At 38.4% G+C, this 22,984-nt stretch overlaps 1 protein-coding gene across 3 annotated transcripts in view; it reads right to left on the reverse strand.

Moving 5' to 3' along the window:
* Nucleotides 1-16,773, reverse strand: part of LOC142102229 (cytochrome P450 2A4-like) — a 41,333-nt gene extending 24,560 nt beyond the window's left edge. Inside the window, exons 1-8 of one of the 3 annotated variants that reach the window (XM_075186952.1) lie at nt 16,362-16,655; nt 15,821-15,983; nt 15,104-15,253; nt 12,890-12,924; nt 10,469-10,645; nt 10,204-10,345; nt 3,048-3,235; nt 1,270-1,411 (exon numbers count right to left, since the gene is read on the reverse strand). In XM_075186952.1, coding sequence (XP_075043053.1) covers nt 1,270-1,411; nt 3,048-3,235; nt 10,204-10,345; nt 10,469-10,645; nt 12,890-12,924; nt 15,104-15,253; nt 15,821-15,983; nt 16,362-16,541 — 1,177 coding nt within the window. In that variant the 5' untranslated portion in view covers nt 16,542-16,655. Of the gene's footprint in view, nt 1-1,269; nt 1,412-3,047; nt 3,236-10,203; nt 10,346-10,468; nt 10,646-12,889; nt 13,051-15,103; nt 15,254-15,820; nt 15,984-16,361 lie in introns of all 3 variants that reach the window. The other 2 variants (XM_075186949.1, XM_075186951.1) reach the window with 2 other exon arrangements.
* Between the last annotated feature and the right edge of the window lie 6,211 nt (nt 16,774-22,984).

Below are 22,984 nucleotides of genomic sequence, written 5' to 3' on the forward strand. Positions count from 1 at the left end.
TTTTCACTGGTTAGCTTTAAATAATAATGGAAATAATATTAACTGTAAAATGCTGGTACCTGCAGAAAATGACATGAATGCATCATGCTTCCTAAACATGAGCATTTGCTCTTCTTTACAAATGTCTATAAATCGTGCAAATGCAGGGCCGGCTTAACCCGAGGTCTAACTGGGCTATAGCCCAGGGGCCTCGGGCATCCAGGGGGCCCTTCAAAGTCCTCAGCAGTATTATTGATCGGTCCGGGGGCGGGGGCGCCCCCGTCCCAATCAATGTTGCTGAGCACTGTCAGTGCAGTCCTCCGTCCCCAGCGCTCAGTAATCTGCTTACTGAGGAGATCTCACGAGAGTTCACAAACTCTCGCGAGATCTCCTCAGTAAGGAGCTTACAGCGTGCCGCAGAAGGAGGACTCCACTGACAGGTAAGCGCTTGGAGGGGCCTCACGGGGGGTGGTGGGCGACTCACATTGGGGGCCTCATGGGGGAATGTAGGCCCCTTAGCCCAGGGGCCTCCATTCCCTTAATCCGGCCCTGTGCATATCACTTCCTATTCTAAGGTAGCGTGAAATCTAAGGCATAGGTAATAAGAAAACAGTGGACACCTCAAATAAGAATTAACCTGGTAAACAAAGCATTAGCAAAACATAGGAATACCTTTACTTTATTCAGCAAGGACAAAGAGATAAAATATAAGGAGGTAATTTACACAGAACAACACAAAATAAATCCTTCTCTGCTTGTAAGCACACTTATGTACTTGCCTACAATAGTCATAGATGTTCTGCGACCAAAATGCTATTCAGGAATAATAGATTCTAGGGGGTAAATGTATCACCCTCCGACTTCTGCAAGTCGCCTGAAATCGGTGACTTTGCAGTGAAAATTTAAAGCAGCGATGGCTTGTAAAAGCAAGTTTGCCTTTACAAGTCATCGCTGCTTTAAATTTAAATTGTATGTGTATTGTTCATATTTCATCATACTTAAGTGCTTTTCTGTTCTGTCCTGCAAATAACATGAAGGTAACCCCATAGTGTTCCCACAGCATGTTGGTTGCCACAAGGGAACTGATATGCTGCCACTTCTAGACCCAGACCTAATTTTTATTTTATTTTCTTACTATCATCGTCATTATTATTACATATTTATTGCTACATACTTGATTTATGTAGGCTATTATGGAACTTCAAAGCCAGTATAGCCATAGTAAACATAACATTCACTATTTAGATTTAGGTTGTAATAGAAATATTATTAACTGCAAAATGCTGGTACCTGCAGAAAATGGCATGAATGCATTATGCTTCCTAAATCCACCATTCTCATCAAGAAAGTGTCCAGGATCAAACCTTTTTGGATTCTTGAATTGTTTGGGGTCTTTCAGGACGGAGGTCAGGATTGGAAATAGCAAGGTTCCCTGAAATCACATTTAATTACTTTTAAACTTGAGCATGGACACAGCCTAGGAAAAATGCGAGCATGACAGGGTTTAGAAAACAAGATTATTAAAGGGAAGCATGGGAACAGTTATGATCTATATATACAATGATATATATATATATATATATATATATATATATATATATATATATATATATATATTTATATATGTATTTGTGTATATATATATATATATATATATATATATATATATATATAATATATAAATGTTTAGTGGCGTCTGTGTGTGTGTGGAAAAAAAAACCAAGTTGCAGCGCCACCTGCTGGGCAGAGTTATACACTAACCTACTAAATTCTTAGTGTGTGTGGGAAAAAAATTCAAAAAGGGCTGAAATTTGGTAGGGCTCAAACTCATTTTCGTGAGGTAATTTTACCTCATGAACACACATGTGTAGAGGCGTGTGTTAGTGTGTGTGTGTGTGGAAAAAACTATTTTCTCAGAAAGGGCTCATCCAATTGACCTGAAATTTGGTATACTGACATTATTTGACAAAAAAATTAGAATAGTCAAGTCAGTTAACTTCCATCATCCCCCCCTTCCCCCCGTGGGAGGGGTAGTAAAAGGCTAAATTTACGAGTTGAGGGGTCAAACTCATTTTCGTGAGGTAATTTTACCTCATGAACACACATTAAAAAGGCCGCTTGCGTCGGGAACTAACGCTCTTCCCCTGAGGAGGCCTGGGCTAGGTCCAAATGCATGACAAGAACCTTTTTAAGACCTTAAGTAGCTTGATTTGACTAGAATGCATGAGTATAATGCACGGGTTAACTTGTTTATATATATATATATATATATATATATATATATATATATACCAACATATATATATATATATATAAATATATATATCTATAATATAAATGTTTAGTGGCGTGTGTTAGTCTGTCTGTGTGTGTGTGGAAAAAATAAAACCAAGCTGCAGCGCCACCTGCTGGGCGGAGTTATACACTAACCTACTAAATTCTTAGTGTGTGTGGAAAAAAAAATTCAGAAAGGGCTGAAATTTGGTATACTAAGATGTTTTTAATTTGTTAATTTAATTTGTTAATTGTTAAAGGTGTTTATAAAGATTTAAAAAAATATATATATATTTCTTGAAGGAGAAGTGACATTTGGGAGTGGTTGGTGGTTGCCGGGGGTGACCGTGGGGAGTGGCTGGTGGTTGCCGGGGGTGACAGAGTGAGAGGAGTGTGATACTCAGGACCGCTGAGAGAGATCCCTGTGTCTGGATAGACATCTGGATAGATGTGGCGATGAAAATGAAGGATGAGGTGATGGAGAAGAATGATGAAGTGGTGACATGTGGACAAAACCACGTTAAAAAAGGGCGCTTACGTCGGGAAGTAACGCTCTTCCCCTGAGGAGGCCTGGGCTATGGCCCAAATGCATGACAAGAACCTTTTTAACACCTTAAGTAGCTTGATTTGACTAGAATGCATGAGTATCATGCACGGGTTAACTTGTGTGTGTATATATATATATATATATATATATATATGTATATCATTATATATATATATATATATATATATATATTTATCTATTTATTTACCATCTATCTCTTAACATTGTCTGTCTTGGACAAGAATACCTTGGGAATATGATATCCCCTGAAGGTTGTGTCTTTGCTGGATGCATGGACCAGTCCCGCTGGGACAATATCGGCAAATCTCTGGATCTCATGGATAACAGCGTCTGTGTATGGCATCTTGGCCCTGTCCTCCACTGATGGATATCGATCTCTCCCTATTACATTGTCAATTTCCTTGTGGATCTTCTCTGAAATTTACAAAACATTAAAGGCACAGCAACGAAAAAACTTTTATTTCCATTTACTTTTGATAATTTTTTCATACTGCTCATAACTAAAGAAAAACTGTTCCAAACTAATACTGTCAGTAGCTTACAGAGGGCTGTATTTACCATTTTGGTTTTAGACACATAGGTGTCAGACAGAAGCTTTATTTTTCAGTAAAATCGTCAAACAAAATTAAAAAGATATTCTGAATAATGTTGCTTTGGAAGTGTAAGAACCAAGAAATCTGGAAGTCATATAATTCAGGATAACATGCAAAGCATGGGATGAAACTTCATATTTATACCTATCTGTACACAGCAGAGAGATATAAAGAGAAATTGACAGATCTTTGCTTTTTCTCCTGCAGCGTTATTCGGTTTTCTTCCTTTGTATCAGTGGTCAAAGTGTAAACTTAAAAATAGCAATATGGAAATTTAGTAGTGGCGGTATTTAAAATGTAAGTCAATGGAATTTTATCTTTTTACAATTAAGACAAAAGGAGTAGTGGCAGTATTGCATACCTCTGTATACTGGCCCAGTTCGACCACTGCTTTATATCCTAATTATTGTTGTCTTACATGTGTCTTATAGTTACCAAATGTGAGGATGAAATCATGAGTTTGAATAATGTTAAAACAGATCTGCTATAAAGTTTGACAACTGCTATAATCACTGGCACCCTGAGTTATGTTAGACTTGTACATACCATCTATGTGCAAAGACATGCAGAGGAAAATATGATCATCTCTCTCTATATTTAAACATTAGGTGTCTGATTCATGCTGATTTTGAGTGCATCGTACACAAAATCACTCTGCACATGCTCACAGACAGCCTATAGCAGAGGGATATGCAGCAGTTGTGCCCCTGCCATAATGACAAACCAACCCCAGGCTGTTCAGCACAGAGCTGGAATCCGTAGACAGCGGGATCCGCAAAAAAATGTGTGGGTCTCCCACTCTAGGAATACACAGCCCAGTGTTGAAAGCACTCGGGTACTTCCTACACCCCTGAGACAGTGGGTATAGGTTAATAAAGTAAAGGAAAGAAAAAGGAAGTATAAAACACAATTTTACTTTGTGAAACTTCAAGTCTCAGCCATTCCGGGCTGCCATTAACAGTCTGGGCATGCTGGTGCTTGTAGAACTACAAGTGTCACCATGGCCTGGCACCCAGGATCCACAGTGACCTGTAGTCCCAAAAAGAAAATATTCCTGGCACAATGAAATATGAGATCCCAATACAGCAGAGCAGTGTATCAGAAACTGCAGCTGTACAGACCTGTGGGGTCTAAAGATAGAAAACCAAAAAAACAAATGCACAGCGCTGGAAACTGAAAACACTGACCGCCAAATAATGGATCCGTGAAGTTAGATAATACAATATTATACAATATACTATTTTTTGTTTGATCACAATCATTATTTACAGTTGATGGGCACTGCCATGGGGACCAGGTTTGCACTGAGTTATGCCAATCTATACATGGGAGCCTTCGAAGAGACACGTGTGGGGGGGGTGGATTTGGAGCGGACCTGATCCTCTACAGACGTTATATTGATGACCTGTTTATTATTTGGGGTGGAGGGGAATCACAGGCTCTTTCTTTTGTTTCTGCACTTAATAATAATGAATTAAATTTAAAATTTGTGAGTAGATTTCATAAATCTATCATGGATTTTTTGGATTTGCAGATTACAGTTCAAGATGGCAGATTGGAAACCTCTACCTTTAAGAAAAAGGTGGATGCAGACAACTATCTCCATTATAAAAGTTCACATTATAAGAAGTGGAAACAAAATATACCAAAGGGACAATTAAGGCATCTTAAAAGAAATTGTACATCAAAATTAGTATTTGACACACAAGCAGCGGATATGTTAAATGATTTTAGGGAGAAGGGCTAAACAGATGATCTCCTTGATAAGGCTTTGGATGAAGTCAAAGAAATGGATAGGGATATATTACTAAGGGGTAAACATACTTTAGTTCAAGATGAACAAGGGAATGAACAAGGAGAGATGTCAATTTTGACTACTTTCATCTCCAAGAATAATAAGAAATCCTGGAAAATTTGGAGAATTATTAAAAAGAACTACCCTATTCTTCAACAAGATGACTCCCTTAGAAAGGTATTACCCCAAAATCCAAAAGCGGTCATTAATAGAAATAATAATTTGAAGAATATACTTGCTCCCAGCCTTATTCAGAGCTCTCCAAGTGAAACATCGAAATTTACACCAATATTCAGTTGGATACCTAAACGTTTGGAGGGATGCTATAAGTGTGGAAACAGTAGATGCACGACATGTCCCAATCTCAGCAATAAATTGGCTGAATTTACTCATATGTATAAGAAATATAAGGTCAGGGGATTTATCAATTTTAACACGTTACGTGATATATATATTAACATGTATTTGCAATTTGATTTATATGGGAAGGACTACAAGGGCATTGAAACAAAGATTCATGGAGCACAGAAGAAACATTTTAAATAAGAAAGAAAATCATAGTGTTCCTCGCCATTTTAATTCGGTTCATAATGGTAGGGTTGAAGATTTGACTGTATGTGGGGCTGAATATATCAATAATACTGCAAGAGGAGAGGATCGTTTCAAAAGACTATGTACACAATAGGTATTTTGGATACACCAATTAAACGCCTTAAGCCCGGGTGGATTAAATGAAATATTAGAACTGAATGAAAATCTATCCTGAGAAATGAGATATGATGTCAGACCTTTTATATATAATATTAATATGGACACTGTGAATTTCAGCTTATTTACATTGGGTATTCATGAGTAATATATATTCGCATAGAATGAATGCTTTATTTATAAGAACATTGCATTGTGTCCTCCTTTTGTTTATTATTATTTTTAGTGTTCCAGATATAATTTTTCTTTCGCTAAATTGTTTACCATTTGGTTATTGTCTTTGTGATATGCAATCTATATCATAGCAAAGGAAGCACAGAAGTGTATATTATTGATACCAACAAGTGGAATGTTGGATTCCAGTAATGGTTTGGTCATTATAGGCTTTTCTGGCCATTAGTATAAGTTTATAATGTCAGTGCGAGAAAATATTAGATATGTGAATTTTTTCCGCACCTAATCCGTGAAGGTTATGATATTTAATATGACATCAAAATTGTAATGTTGTTTTTATAGTAGATTGGACTATTGAGATGGACTGGAGTAATCGAATGAAGCTATATTCAAATATCTTAACATAACTAGAAAAGCTTTAGTTTCATTCAGTAATATTACTAAACAATTATAGAGCTATGCCTTTAAGGTGAGGAGAGAAAGAAAAGAGATTGCTGTCTTTGACCATCTGACAGCTAATTAATCAGGATGAATGTATATAAGAAAAGCTTTTTTTGAAACAACTCATTTCCTCTGATGAAATCACCTACAGGTGATGAAACGCATCAGTTCACGTGAGGCACGGATGTCACTTTACTATTCAACTACTCTATTGATCAAGTGAGAGATCTGTAGAATACAGACATCATTTCTCCAATTATTAGCAGTTATCTGCCTCTATTCAATCTAAAGTATTATACATCTAGCAATCTTTGTTGCTGTTGAAACTTCCCATCGTTCCGGCACGTACTGGAGGGACAGCTATAGAGAGAATACATATGTTTCCATGTTGAGTTGCGATGGTCCGGACTAGAGTCATATACCAGGAGAACACCGTCTTCAATCACGGTATCTATATGCATTTGATACTTTGCTAAATTCCTGGATGTGTATACATAATTTTTACAGTGATTATATATGCAGCTGAGGGAAGATCTTTTTCCCGTATCTGTCTGATCCACGAGTGGAACTGCATAAATTATACTGTGGCGTACCTGTATCTTATTGTAGCAATCTCACCACCTGAAATCAAAGAGAGCTGAACGATTGGAAGGACTCTAATCTGTTCTAAGTTCATTGTTGATATCAATAATGTCTACAGCAGAACTATTGGATTTTTAAGATCTACGTATTTACACAAACTACCTCCTCCATATGTTGTGCAGTCATTATATTAACTGTTTGGCATACAGATTCATCACAACTATAGTGTCCATCACTTAGTTCTCTTATGCTGATTGGTTTTGTGATATTTATTCAGTGCACTGATCATTCATGTTTTGTCCATATCATTTTTGTAATTTAATGTTTTTATAGGTTTATTTTCAGATTTTATATTTTATTGTTGATTGAATAAATGTATTGTATCATCTAACTTCACGGATCTATTATTTGGCGGTCAGTGTTTTCAGTTTCCAGCGCTGTGCATTTGTTTTGTTTTTTCATGTAACAATCTTATCTTCAATCACAAAAACACCATGATGTTCAAAAAGTGCTTGTAATCCATCTTCTTATCTTCACTCAAAATAATATTTCCACTGGAACAGGTTTGGCAACATAAAAAAAACCATAAGGAACGAACACACTTTGTTTCTCTATGGAGGAACACGCGACACTGAAATGAAACATCAACAGAGAACAGGTGTATTTATACTGTAGGGGGTTTTCCCACACTGTCATGGAAATCACCCTATAGTACAAATAGCCTAGCAAGCCCTGGGTGTTAGGACATGATGGCACTTGTGGTTCTCCAAGTGCCAGCGTGCCCTGGCTGCCATGGGCATGCTGGTGTTTGTAGTTCTATGAGCACAAGCATGCCCAGACTGTTAATGGCAGCCCAGGCTGGCTGAGACTTGTAGTTCCAAAAAGTAAAATTGTGTTTCATACTTGCTCTTTCATTCCTTTCACTTTATTCCCCTACATCCACAATCCCAGAGGTGTAGAAAGAGCCTGAGTGCTTTCAGCACTGGGCTGGGTCTTCCTAGAGCGGGACCCCAGTCCCTAAGGAATCCAGCCCCATGCTGAACAGCCTGGGGTTGGTTTGTCATTATGGCAGGGGTACTCCTGCTGCATGCTCCCTTGCTATAATGCAACCCACCCTGGCTGGTTAGCAAAGTGCTGATTTCGGTAAAATAGAGGGTTTAATAGCACTAGGGTTAAAAGGATAGGGAGGCAAGGGGACATGTTTTTTTCTTTTTCAATCATTTTATTTTAACACCGCAAAGAGCTGGCGGATTGGTCGGTATTACATCCGGCCAAAACAACGGATCTTTACATAGGTGTATAAATATAAAATACTTTTACTAACCTACAAGGCCATCAACAAAGCTGCACCAACATACATCTCCTCTCTTGTCTCAAAATATCTCCCAACTCGGCAACTCCGTTCTGCAAAAGATCTGCGTCTCTCATCCACCCTCATTACATCCTCCCATTCCCGGTTACAGGACTTTTTTCGGGCTGCACCCACTCTATGGAACTCTCTCCCTCGCACAATAAGACTCTCCTCTGGTCTACAAAATTTCAAGCGTTCTCTGAAAACCTACCTATTCAGACAAGCTTATAATATTCCTCAACCACCCTCTTAACCTCACTACCTTTAGCCTGTTACACAATTTCACACAAGACAACTACCCCCTGACCAACATTGTTGTGTGACAGGATCATTTAGCTTATGAGTCACCCTACCTTTGCAGTCTGGCTGGGCCAAGATGCAAAATGTATACTTAACCTCATGTGTCAATCTCCCATTGTCCCATAGATTGTAAGCTTGCGAGCAGGGCCTTCTCACCTCTTTGTCTGTTTTACCCAGTTCGTTTATTAGTTTATTATGTTTGTCCCCAATTGTAAAGCGCTACGGAATATGTTGGCGCTATATAAATAAATGATGATGATGATAGGTGCCTGTGTACTATAGCAGCACTGCGCCAGAATTCAATAGGCCATGGATCTTGGGATCCATGTCTTGATGAATTTGGGCACACGCAAAGCCGAAATAGGGGCATGACTTTATTTTTTTTTAATATCTACATTTTTAGTTTTCATTTTAGGTGTACACAAATTGATAAAAATGAAAACTATCATCATTATCACACACACAGACAGACAGAGAGACTAGGGTCAATTTGATAGCGGCCAATTAACCTACTAGTATGTTTTTGGATCGTGGGGGGAAACCGGAGCACCCGAAGGAAACCCATGCAAACACAGGGTCGAACAAACAAACTCCACACAGATAAAGCCATGGTCGGGAATCGAACTCATGAGCCCAGTGCTGTGAGGCAGAACTGCTAAAAAAAATAGCAGCTTTGAAGCTCTTCCAACTCACCCATTAGGTGGCTACCCAGTGTCGTTTTTGTTTGTATATTGAATATTATCCAAATCTATCAAGTGGAAGGCTCAGAACAGGCTCCCCAGATCAAAGCTCTGGCCAGCGTGCACCAACGGAAAGTCCGACCGGGAACTCAACCCGCTAGTATGTCTTCTGGGATCCAGTGTTACCGGTCTGTGAAGGTTTGTCCCAAATCCATTCAGTGGAAGGCCCAGAACGGGCTCCCCATGTCAAAATACTGGCCAGTGTACACTAATGGGAGGTCTGACCGGAACCTCAATCCCCTCGTATTGAACTCATGACCCCAGTGCTGTGAGGCAGAAGAGCTAACTACTAAACCACTATGCTGGCTATAAGAAGATGTGTGGTAGGATACAAAACACACAGGATAAAGAAAATAAATAAATCTCTGCTTCAATATAACTCAACAAAGTAAATGTTAATTAATTGTTTTCACTCTCTGTTCCCTTTGCTCTCACCCAAGTGTCTGACAGAAGCAATGGAAAATGAGGCCTCCAAGGGAAAGGGCTGGCAAAGTAACTTGTTATAGCAAGAAAAATAGAAAAATATTTTCAATCTTCATTTTTAATATAAAATCAAGTTTAGTATTACCTACATTATCCTATTTAATATGTTATTTCCCCATTTTATGATGTATTATGAGTGGATATTTCAAGGGAAAGACTCATATGACAAATTAGTATTCTGGGTATGAGAAGTTTAATTTGGGGGTAAATCTTACCTTGTATTTCAGGATATTTGAGCAGAATCAGGAAGCCATATCTCAGTGTCAAACTTGTAGTCTCTGTCCCAGCAAAGAATAGGTCAACAACCGCCCCCTCTAAGTTATCTTGATGAAATTCAGTATTGGGATTCTTTTTTTCCTGGAAGATGTTTTGATGATTTTGTTAACAGGCAAACAATATTTAGAGCCCCTCCACTCTTTGTACAAGGGTGTATATTTATGTTTGGTGCATTTTTTGTCCCAAGACTTTCCATAAACTCACCTCTTCCATCTTTATAAGGAAGCAGTCTATGAAGTCCCGTGGGCAGTTCTTATCCAGAGTATTTTGGTGAGACCTCACTGTTTCCCTCACAAAGTCTCTTAGCTTTTGGAAACTTGTGAATAGTTTCTGGTGGGGGCCAGGGACATAGCTCATCACGGTTGTGAAAAAATTTAGAAGCTGAAAAAAGTTGAATTCAGAATATAAAATATACAAATTATATTTTGTTGTTAATATTGTCATCTTATATGACAATATATCTCATACCATGGTCACTCATAAATTATAAGCAACCATGACACAGGAATTTTTTTTTAAAAAAAGTAAATCATTGTTCTCACATGGAGTATACATTAACAGACACCTGGGAGGGTAATGGTAGCTAGTTTTGCTCCCATACTTACTAATATTTTATGAGTGATTTTACTTAAACCCAACTTCATTGTTAAATAGTGTTACCCGACCACTATAACTGGATGGGAATTGGGTTCATTTATGCTTTATTTGTCAGAGTTTATTTTACGACAACATTAGAGACTTTTTAATTAAGGTATACTTTTAATACAATTAATGTATATATATTTTAGTTAGTCATGTTATTTCATATTAAGATATTTACTGTGAGATGATGTTACAGCTGTTTTATCCTTTTCTTTTTCATTATTTCCACATACTGTATATATAGTCCAAGTCACTATAGGCAGAAATTAGCTTAATGAAAATGTTCCCTTTTATTACATTCAATGTAAGTAAAATTGTGCAATTAGAAGGTAATGTAACTTTAATGTGTTCACGACTGAAACATTTTTCATTCTTGTGATGAGCCTATTTTGGACTAGTCACATTCCACCACTAATATCTGTAATTTGTACCCATACAATTGACTTTGAACCAGAATTTGATTTCATAAAATACCATTAGTTTGCTTATACTTCCTAATATGGTAAAGAAGATCTAACCAAGATGGCCAAAAAAAAAGTGTTTTTTAATGAAATTGCTAAAAGTGAACTAAAAACAAATTTGTGTATTTTTTTTGAATACCAGCTACAAAAGCGTTGTGATTCTTGCTTTGCAATCAATCCATCTTTCCAAAATAGCAAAACCAGGATTCTACATATATATGTTTGAATGTTAAAAACTGTACTTGAATATGAATTGCATGTTTTTTGTCTTGAATGAAATGCATAAAATATGTAGAAATAATATTGGTAGCCCAACAAGGCTTTTTGCATTATCAGTGTTATTGTCTGGTTAACCCTAGGCAAAAAAAAAAACTACTAAGGGGGCACATTATTTAAAAGAGCTGAGTGTCCTCTTTCAAATGAGGGGTCCCTATAGCTTCCTGGAGTCATAAAGTGCTAGATCTAGGCATTATAACACCCCTCCCCATCCTTTAGGCTGCTTATTTATTTTCTATAGTGTAGGGTTTTATTCTCTGGGGATCACAAGAGATCATCAAACAATAACTACTTTGGGACCACATTATTTGGAAGAGGGGGCTCCCCTTTTTCAAATGAGGGTAATCCTAATTTTTTTCTAGTAAGGATGCTGGAGATCAGTGCCCACCACCCCTGTTACTGGACTTCTTGATGTTTTCAGTAGGGCCCACCTTGTTTGAAAGAGAGGAACCCCCTGATTCAAACAAGGGTGTCCATGAGTTTATGGGTACCAGGATAAGGGACAATTGGCACTTTTAGTGCTTTCCTTCATTCCCTGACTCTTGTGATGTCATTGTGCATGGAGCGATTATGTCTTCATTAGTGGACTCTTCTTCTGGCCACCGCCAATAAAAAAATACCAGTGAGGGATGGGTAAGGTGGTTGGGGGATGGGTGAACTATGAGTTCTAAGGTCTAGTGGGACACATGCCATCACTTAATGAGTATATATGGAGCACCTTCCGTTTTAGCACTGAAGGGATTAAAAACTGGATGTCCATATATATGTTTATTTAATTTACCATTTTCACTTGACTAGCATAATTCCATTGTGCTTCACCCCTTGAACCACCTTTCTTGAAAGGTGCTCTAATATCCCACAAAGTTACATGTTTTTTACTCTCTTTGTATTGAAAATTCAAAAGTGAGTGGAATTAATTTTGGTTTAGGACTGCACTCAAGTAGTCAGGTTATGTCACTTTGGCTTCATATTCACAACCAATAAATCCATTTTTGCAATGCTCTAGGATATTATGCCTGGATTTTATTAGCCCTAATCAAATAAGGCTAAAGGGGAGAATCATCATTCTTAAGTTGAACAACTAAAGTTTCTAAGCATAAGTGTGTTTTGTATATATTGCAAGTTTAGATGAGATCTTTGTCATTGATGTAGAATTTAGATGAAATGATCGGAATGATAAAAATTCAAATCAAGAATGTCAAGCACACTGCATCCATCAAATTATTATACGTATCTTAATAATTACCTGACCCCAGGCAGAGTTGATCAGGTGCACAATAACTGTAATATGCGACAAAAGGTTCATGAATTTCTCGTCCTCATAGTCAAATCTGTCGCCAAATACAACAGAGCAAATAACATTGGAAACAGCCAAACGCAGTAGGTAGACTGGATCAAATGGTGTGCCTGTTATTAAGAAAATAAGATCAGTTAGTCTTTATTTTCACTGTACAAAATAATAGTAATATTAGAAATGACAGAAAGCAAAACATGTTATTGAAGCAACTGCTGTGCTTTTGTCGCCATTGGCCTAATGGTATATTCAGACAACCACTAATTATAAGCTCTAGGTACTACATTTGTACAGAGCTACATCAACCAATAATCAATTAGCTTATGTCTGTCTAGTGGGTGATAAACAATGAAAAAAAATGTTTGATTGGTTACTATATTTTAGTGCACATTAATAAATGAGCCATAATGGCTGTTTCATATTGATGATTGAAATTTAAGACAATGTGGCTGTGTCCATAAGCCCCCAATGTATTTTACTAGGTAGAACTGTGTGTGTTAGAACTTTTTAATCTTATAGTAAAAGTAAAGACCAAATTTATTATAGTTCCCCGTTGGATAAAATCTGCTAGATGCAAAAAAAACAATATCCAGAAGAAGATATATACAGTACACCAACAATTGATATACACTTTTCTAAAACACTATCTGAATGACTAATGACAAATGCGTAAAAATGAAATGAAGATAGTAAAGTCAAAATTAATCAAAAAAAGAAACAATTTAAAGTGACCCAATACAACCCTAGACTGTATTGGACCGTGTTAAAGGAATGGCCAACACCAATATATATTATGGATCAGATTAATTTTTTTTTGGCAAATCAACCCCCTGGTTATCTTTCTTATTTCTGCTGGGGCAGGCAGTATACATTTCAAATGCAAGGCTGCCATTACAATGCTTTATTGTCACATCTTGGCCAACTTTCAGTTAGTAGACACTGAAGACTTTTCACCTATAGCATCTGCATTTCAGGTATAGTGAGTTCTGCTTATTGATACTCAGTTGCCCCCCCCATACTACTGCATGAATCACTGGTATATATTGCTAAGGGATACAAGGTACTAGATCTAAGGAACCACAGGTAAAATAGGATCCAAGCTCAGAGACACAGAAGGCAAGGTCAACGTAAAGTCAGCAACAGTCAGACGGATGCTGCACCAAATCCACATCCAGGAGAATAATGCCCAACCAAGGTGAGCACAGGAAGAAAACGGGCAAGTTTAGGATTCATGCTGGGTCAAAACTCCAAAGAACACAAATAACCTACAGGAACCAGACAGAACATGCCACAGATACTGCACAGCTGAGCTCAGAATCTAGTGAGTGGTCAGCTGTGATTGCAGGGGCACACCCAAAGCTCATCTGCTTGACATGAGTGGGTTTGAATCTTACAATGCAAAAATGTATTCATCCTTTTGTATTCAAATCTCCTTGGTAGGCTTTACAAAAAAATTTGGTACAAATGAGCTTACTGCCATCCCCTAGCTAGGGAAAGGCTTTCCTGGCCCACCTAGGGTAATCCATGGTAATAATATACCACAACATGCATTGGGGGGCTTCCCATCACCAATGTCTGATCAGTAGCACTGATGGATGTATGTATAGACTAGTGCAACCTGTGGCTTTCCAGTTCTTGTGGAAATACAAGTCATAGCATTCCCTGCCACAAGTCTAGGTTACAGAAAGAAGTAATAAGATTCATTCAGGGATACTGAGCTGTGGAGTAACCTTATCACTGTTCTCTGCAGGTTACTAAGTCAGGGGGAAAGGGGTGGCTGGGCAAATTCAAAGTGGCACAATTGCTATGCAAATAATGTGATGCTAACAGTAATAATAAGTTTCACCTGATATTATACCATTGCTTACACATGGAAAGAATTACTGGACAGGTTTTATTGACTGAAATAGTACAATACTTCAGATATGTCACAAAAGAACATAATATCAAGGCATAGTAAGATAATAACAATTGAATTGCAAGACATGGACACTTTTAATAGATGAAATCTTGATTGCAGATAAAGGTGACATTTTGAACATTGTTAAACCTATTGCTCAAGATTTATTTTTTTAAATGTCTGACATGGATTTTTCATGTTCTATAATACTAACTTTTCATTCACCATTATGAATACTTTTGTCTTATTATTCAGTCTCCACCCACCTTTGTCCTTCATAAATCTCTCTGTAAGACATCGGGCCTCCTCCTGGATCCGCTCTTCAATGCTCCGCTTCCCCATTCCAAAATTTCTCATAGTCATGAGAGAGAATCGACGCATTGTTTTCCATCTTTCTCCATTGCTCATTATGACCCCTAAAACCCCAAATATAGTTTTTTATAAAATTAATTTCATATTGTAAAGTTATCAAAATTAGTTCAAGTCATTCTACTACCCTGAATGGAAGTGTAAATGGCCGCAGAGGCTAGGCATTTCTGATTGGCTGATATTGAATTCACCTCTAAAGCTGATAGGAGCTTTCTGCATTGATTGTGTATATATTATAAAATTTTGTGGATGCATTTTTAAAACTAATTTGTATTCTACTTTCATTTGTATACAAGAAGGGCTATTATATCTGCTGAATTATATCAAGCCTAATAGCGAATTAGTTTTTCTTTATCTAAACAAAAGTTAATAAGCGTTTCTTGTGCTTATGACCTGGTTGTTCTTATGTCGGTGTATGTATGCTTAACGTAAACCTGGCACATATACCACAGGTGCAGAGCTGGATGCATCTTGACATGCCTACGACTCAGTATATAGGCATCAATACACTATTTTTATAGGAGGCTGTTTTTATAAGTTTGAACCTAAATGATCCGCCAGTTAACTGGTAGTGCCACTTTAAGATTTTATTAATATATTTTTAAGTATCTCACCATAATCCTTAAAGAACAGGTCTGTCAGTTTCATTTCCCCTCTGTCACTAAAGACATCACTGTGGTCAATCAGCGCCTCCTTCACTGCATCATAGCCAATTAGCATGACCGAGCGTTGATTGGCCAGGTAGATGGTATACACAGGTCCATACTTCTCACTCAGCTTTAAAAGACATATATATTACATGAGAGCTGTAGTACTTTTCTTAAAACAAATTGTGCAGTGTAAACATTACAATTTTTATTAAAACAATTCTCAGATTTTTTACTATATAAATGAACAGCAGTAGTATCTATCTATCTAAACTGCGGATGAAATATGTTTGTTTTAGATAAACAGCATAAATCAGCATTTGTCTAATTGGCATAAGTGCGCTGGAGAGCTCATTATCGATCTCTTTATCTGTCTGTAATTGTATAACTATCTCACTGCATATACTTATAAACAAAATACATTTTAGCATATTGAGATGACAGCTGCATTCAGCACTGCAGCAATCTGTTGTATTACAATAATGGAAATACAAATATTCCAGCTTACCTTAACCAGAGATTGTGGCAATTCTGTGGTACTAATCTGCAGGATATTCCCCAGCAGGGGCAGAGGTGTGGGCCCTGGGGGCAAATTTTTATGCTTTACTGAAGTCCACCATTTAATGAGGTAAATCAGGATAGTGACACCGGTAGCCAGGAGAAGAGTCACTGCTATATTCAGTGCCATTCTGAACGCAGAATAATGACAGCAGCGTCTCTGACCTATGTCCCTCTGTGTTTGTGATTAGAAAAAAATTTGACACTGAACAACAGTCCAAATAGCATATGACATTGTGAGAAGGGTGGGTGTGTTTGAGACTGGTGCAGAGTTACAGCTGTATTGCATAAGGTATTGTAAATGCTGTGTCAATCATTAGGTACAGAGTGAGCTTAGTTTTGCGCAACAATCAGGACAGAAAAATAAAAACAGCTCTATAGAATTAGCTTTGAAACCTACATGGGAGAAATGATAAAGGACGAGAGAGGGGGAAGGAATACAAATGATTATTGTCAGCCTTCAAACCTTTCCTACTGGGTCTCTAACATTTCTTTATGATTGAAGAGTCAGACACAGACAGGTAACTCTACTGAGTACTTAATACTTATTAAAGTATTTCTGATGTAGCAATCTTCTGTTTTATTGTCAGGGTAGAAAACACTATTCCCATTAAAACACACATCCAGTTTTCCCTTGATGACCCCAAACACTAATCTAACACAGTTCACCTCTGTGTATTAGATCAGCCAGCTTGTCTGGAATTGATTGCCCTGCCCTCAGGAACACCTACCCCCCCTAGATAAAGCTGACTAGAACAGCTGCTCAGTTTTGCCTTTGTAAGGCATTATCATAGTCACACTCTGGAGCTTGCCACTAAATATATATCCTTCTGTTTATTTGTTATGAGGACAATAATATTAAGCAAAAGTTCTCCAGCACTAATCTAACACAGTTCAACTGTATAATAGATTGAGTTGCCTATCCAGCATCGATTACCACACCCCCAGTTAACACAATCCTTTTAAATCCCAAGCTCCTCCCCAGGTCTAGCCTGATTGACAGGTGTCAAACCCATGCCTTCCTCCCCCTGAGTCTGACATCTGCCACTATTCTTATATAAAAGTTAATAAGAACAAGTGCTCTGTTTTGCCTCTCTACCAGGCCTCACCTGGCAGCAGATTTGTTCCCTATCTTTTCCAGATTAGCTAATGACCTTTGACATATTCCGATGTAGGCCATTGACTGACCTGATCCTGGAGCTGCTGGCTCCTAAGGGCATCTACCCTGAGTGATAGGGTAGAATGGTGCAGTGTCTACGTTCAGCTGAATTTGTAATGACCTCCGCACTGTGTGACTGCTGACATTGTAATGGGTTCGATGTCTCAGAAAGCCATGCACACAATCAATCTAGGGCTCCAAACTAAAGTACTCTGATGTTCCTTCCTCTCTGAGTAGGACATGCAGGGTGGAGGTAGGCAGCAAAAACTTTGTCTATCCCTTTATGTTATGTGGCCCATATATTTCTAGTTATGCCACTGAAAGAAACATTTGTTGTTTGGGCACAAGGGGCAATAGAAGAATACTTAAAAGCACAGTTTGAAAGTCCTCTTCTGTAAATAAAATAAGAGTTTCTTATAGTAAAAGTATCTTATTTTTAATTGTATCTCATTTCTAAAATTGTGGTGTATTTTATTAAAACAAAAGCTTTAGTTAGAAAGTAGCATAGTTAATGAGAGACAGGTAGATTAGAGTAGTGAAGAAAGTGACCTCTTCCCACTACAGAATCCAAGACTTTTCCCGTGCAGCCCCCCTTCTCTGGAACGACCTCCCTCGTTCCATCCGTCTCTCTCCTACTCTGTGCTCCTTCAAACGTGCATTTAAAACTCACCTCTTCCTCAAAGCCTACCAACCATCTACTTAACCCCCATCTCCTCCCTTTGCTCGTCCTCCGTTCTCTCCTCTTGCCTCAACTGGCTCCTCTTGTGCCTGGTCTGTTTACCCTCCCTTAGGATGTAAGCTCGTATGAGCAGGGCCCCCTCCCCTCCTGTCTCCATACCCGTTCTTCCGCTCCGTTTTTACTGCATATGACTAACCGGAGTTTCTGAAGTATTGGTACTTTTTGTTCATTGTCCTGTATGGTTTCAAGCTGTATAGTCTACTGTTAGTACTGTGTGCGGCGCTGCGGATACCTTGTGGCGCCTAACAAATAAATGATAATAATAATAATAATAATAATAGAGAAAGGACCAGCCCAAGGGAGAAAATGAACGCCAGCAAATCCTATGAGTCCAGAGGATAATACAGGGACTCCAACCCCAGAGAATCAAGTGTTGTTCCAGATGACCAAGCCGCCCATTTACTCCTGCTGAGGCAAGATGAATTGGACCTTGAGGACTGTGCACACAGAGACCCAACATTAGTTTGGAACTAAGGAACTGTAAAAAAGTGGTATCACTTAACACCATCTTTGATCACACCCACATTAAGAGTACACAGTTCACTAAGTCCAGATGTAATATTGTACATAACAAGCTGTTTGACAGTAAATATTTAAGATATCAAGGATAAAATAGCTAAGTAAATATATCCCTAGTTCAGAGTGCAATCCACAGTAGGAGGCTTTCAAACTTTTGTGAACTGTAAACTGAACTTGCTTTACCCTGTCACCTGTGTTTGTATATATTTTTGAATCATGTTGTGCCCTGGTTCTGTTTTCTGTATATATAATGTACGGCGCTGCGGAACCTTTGTGGCGCCTTATAAGTCAAAGATAATAATAATAATACTGTACATTGCCTATGTGCATAAACTCCATCCCCACCCCGTTCTGCCCCTGAAATGATAGGCTGTTGTAAGTATCCTTTGTGCTTAACGATGAATTGGACTTTGGTGTGTTCAGTGGTCTATAGTACGGTTCTGGGCATGCGCAGAATGATTTTATGCAACATATGGCACATAACGGCAATTACACTCCTTAATGAATGAGGCCCCAGATGTGATTGGCTGTTTGTGAATGCTCCGCTGATGCTGATAAGTGCATTCTTTGTAGCACTTGCATAAATCATGCTTTGTGTTTATTACCCTACACCCACCAACCAGGGGTGTAGGAAGAGCTCTAGTGCTTTCAGCACTGGTCTGGTTGTCCATAGAGGGGGGGCCCGCTCTTTTTTTTCCCGGCAGACTCTACTCCCTAGGGAATCCAGCCCAGCGCTAAACAGCCTGGGGTTGTTTGTCATTATGGCAGGGGGACCCCTGCTATAGTGCCACCAACCCCGGCTGATTTGCCTAGTGCTGGTTCAGTGAAAATCGGGGGGACCCCACACAAATTTTTTCCTGATTTTCATGGAACCAGCAGTAGTCTGGCAGCACTAGGGTAAATAGAGAATAGAGAGAGACCCCACACTTTTTTTTCAACTTTTATCTATTTTTTACAGTTTTGACAGCTGCCGGGACCTCCAGCTGCATAGGCAGGGACAGTGTAACAGTGATGGGTTTACTGAACACGCTGCTAGGATGCAGTATGTTGAATCTGGTGTGTTTTAAAGCAAACTCAGAAGAGTTTGCTTAATCGCAGCTTCATACATTTGAGACTTGTATAGCTAGTGTGGCAAACAGTAGGGAGTTTGATCTCTATCAATTTTGGAAATAGTGATTTTGACAGAAACACAGCTCTGGCAATTTTACATGAACTCTCAGGTTCATACATCTGCGAGTTTCAACTCTCCCAAGAAAATCGCTGGATTTACCAAATCGCACCTTGATACATTTACCCCCGGGTGTGTTTTGCATAGGGAGCTTAGTATGTAGTCGTTAGTGAGTATGCCCTTGAAATTCTCTTACAGAGGAATGTACACAATATACTGGAGGTAATCCATAGCGATGCACAATTTATAATATATCAAGAAAGAAAAATGGGGAGGTAGGCAGGGGAGAAAGAGAGAGAGAGGCTCAGAAAAGGGGGATGAGGAGAGAAAGGGGGATCAGGAATTAGGTTTATGGCCTGTGGAGGGTTAGAAAATAGTGGAAAGGAGAGGGTCACGCAAGGAGATAAGTGTTAGGGGTGCAGATGTCAGTAGCATTGTAAAGTCGCCAGAAGGAGTAGGGACAAGATAGAATCAGAGTGGAGGTTGATTATGACATGAGTCCCACATGTCCATATATTGTGGAAGGACACGGAGGAGCTCCTCAGGATGCTCTTGATGTGTTCCATCTGGCAGATGTACTACACCCGATTGCAGACCGATTGAAGTGTTACTGGGATATGATTCTTCCAAGAGGCAGCAATTTGGCAGGTTGCAGCACTAACAATGTGCCTGAACAGCCTATGGGCATGGGAGGGGATGTATGGGACAGGGAGAGGAAGTAGAAAGTGCTTGAGATGTGAGGGCATGGAAACACAGAGGATATTAGAAGTAAAGGAGCAGATAGGGGTTCAGAATGGACTCAGTTTGGGACAGTCCCACCATTAATGCAGAAAAGTGCCATCATGTTCACAATTTTTCCAAAATGCAGCACTTGTGGATAGATGACATGGAGCATGGAGGGGATAAAGTACCATTTGGGGAGTAGCTTACATGCAATTTTTGATGTGGACATTGATGGAGCAACGTGCTGTCCACTCAAAGATGTCTGAACAATCTTTATGGTCTAGGGCAGTGTTGGCTACCCTGTGACACTCCAGGCGTTGTGAAACTACAAGTCCCAGCATACCCTTCCAGCAATAAGCTGCTATATATTGGCAAAGCATGCTGGGATTTGTAGTTTCACAACACCTGGAGTGTCACAGGATTAGCCAACACTGGTCTAGGGGATCCCTCAGGTCTGTCTCCCTCAGAATTTGAAAACGGTCTTTAGCATCTGTAGTGTATTGTACAGTGTTGATATAAGGCCCTTCGTGTAGGGACTGGAGAGACAGAGATTATCAAATACAGTGGACGATCTTTCCAGCATTTGCGTTTTAACTGTGTGATAGAAATTCCTGATCTGCAAGTATTGATGGAACTGTCCCCTGGAAAGTCTAAGGAGTTTTGCTAAGTCAGAGACTTGTGGAAAGATGCTATTCTGGTGAAGTGGTTGAGGAGTAGAATTTCCCTATTTGTCCAGATGGAGGACAGGGAGCAGGAGAGGCCAGGTTCAAAGGCAAGTTTGGACCAAGATTATTTCTAAAATTGTCAGGCAACAGTATTCATCAACCAAGTTTTACTTCATTTTGTCAAATACCTGTTTTTTAACATTTTTGGAAAGAAGCCTTCGGCAATGTTCACTTACAATGATGTTGACTGTACTGAACATTCTTTCAGAGTACACACACTTCTTTTCTATCCTATATTAAAAAGGAATGTTTCTTATGTTAACTTCTTTGTTATTATTAACAAAACCATCCATCATCTAAGTGCTTCAGTTTGAGAAAATGTAAAGGCAGCAAGTTATTAGAGCATTTCTTTTAAGTCTGACTGGATGTCATAATATGCTGCAAACCATTGGGTCTGGTGTATAAAAGAAATGTGAACTTCAAGGCTAATATTCTTAGCAGAATCCCATGTTTTCATAGACTCCTTCAGCATCTCCAGCTGTTTTTCCACTAGTTTAATAAGTGGTATGATTTGATGTGAGGCTGGCAATGTCTGAACTCCCTTTATTTGTTACTATTTCAAAATGTTTAAGTAGGTTGAAAAAAGCCAAAGAGATTCTCCAGTGTGCTGGAGTAAAATAATTTGTCCCTCCTCTTCTCATCTCATGGCTTGAAGTGTAGTTCTTGATGGTAAATATAAGATGGGATGTATCCACTGTAAGCGCTCCACAACTGATACCTTCCTAATTTGTGTGCACACTCCAATCTCATAAATAAAAAATAAAAAAATAAAGGAACTCCACCGCTACAGTGTAATCCAAATAATATATCTAGAAAATAAATTATATATGTATATAAAAGTTCAAAAATACTTATATTATTAACATGGACTTTAGATACACTTGGTTCTGTTCCAGGATATCTTCATTATTCAGTATCATTCTATCATATTGCATGTAATACAAAATATAAAAACATACATAGTGTAATCTGTTTCTAAATATAAAACCTTTCTAATTATAAATATAGTGAAATAATGTTCAAAAAATCCAATGTTATTTTAGATGTGCCTGTACCAAATGATTTCCTTTGAAAATGCCCAAAACAATATCTTTATCCAAGGTGCTCGATGAAATAGATTTTACCATACAAAACTACACTGGGTATTCACACCAATATCCCCTTCTGGTGAGATTCCTACCAGAAACTGAATAGAAGCAGACGCTAGAGAATTCTTTATCTTTCCAATTCAGTTTAATAAATAACATAAAAAACATACATTGTGTTATCTGTTTCTAAATATAAAACCTTTCTAATTATAAATCATTTTGGAAGAATTACACTTAATTTACACTTAGTTTGTTCCAAATTAAATGAGAATGGAATATAGTTTTCACTTTCAATAGCAAGAAATGAACAGTCAATTTACAGGGGCATGCTGGTGTGGGGGGCAGGGGGCATCTCAAATTCTGAGGCTACTCGTCTCCAGTATCCATCCTTCATGAACAGGGGAGGGCTGGCAAATTTTAGAGACTTGACTGGTGGCCCAGTGATCCAGTCC

The sequence above is a fragment of the Mixophyes fleayi genome, chromosome 9 (genome assembly GCF_038048845.1).
Source record: "Mixophyes fleayi isolate aMixFle1 chromosome 9, aMixFle1.hap1, whole genome shotgun sequence".
Taxonomy (NCBI): Eukaryota; Metazoa; Chordata; class Amphibia; order Anura; family Limnodynastidae; genus Mixophyes; species Mixophyes fleayi.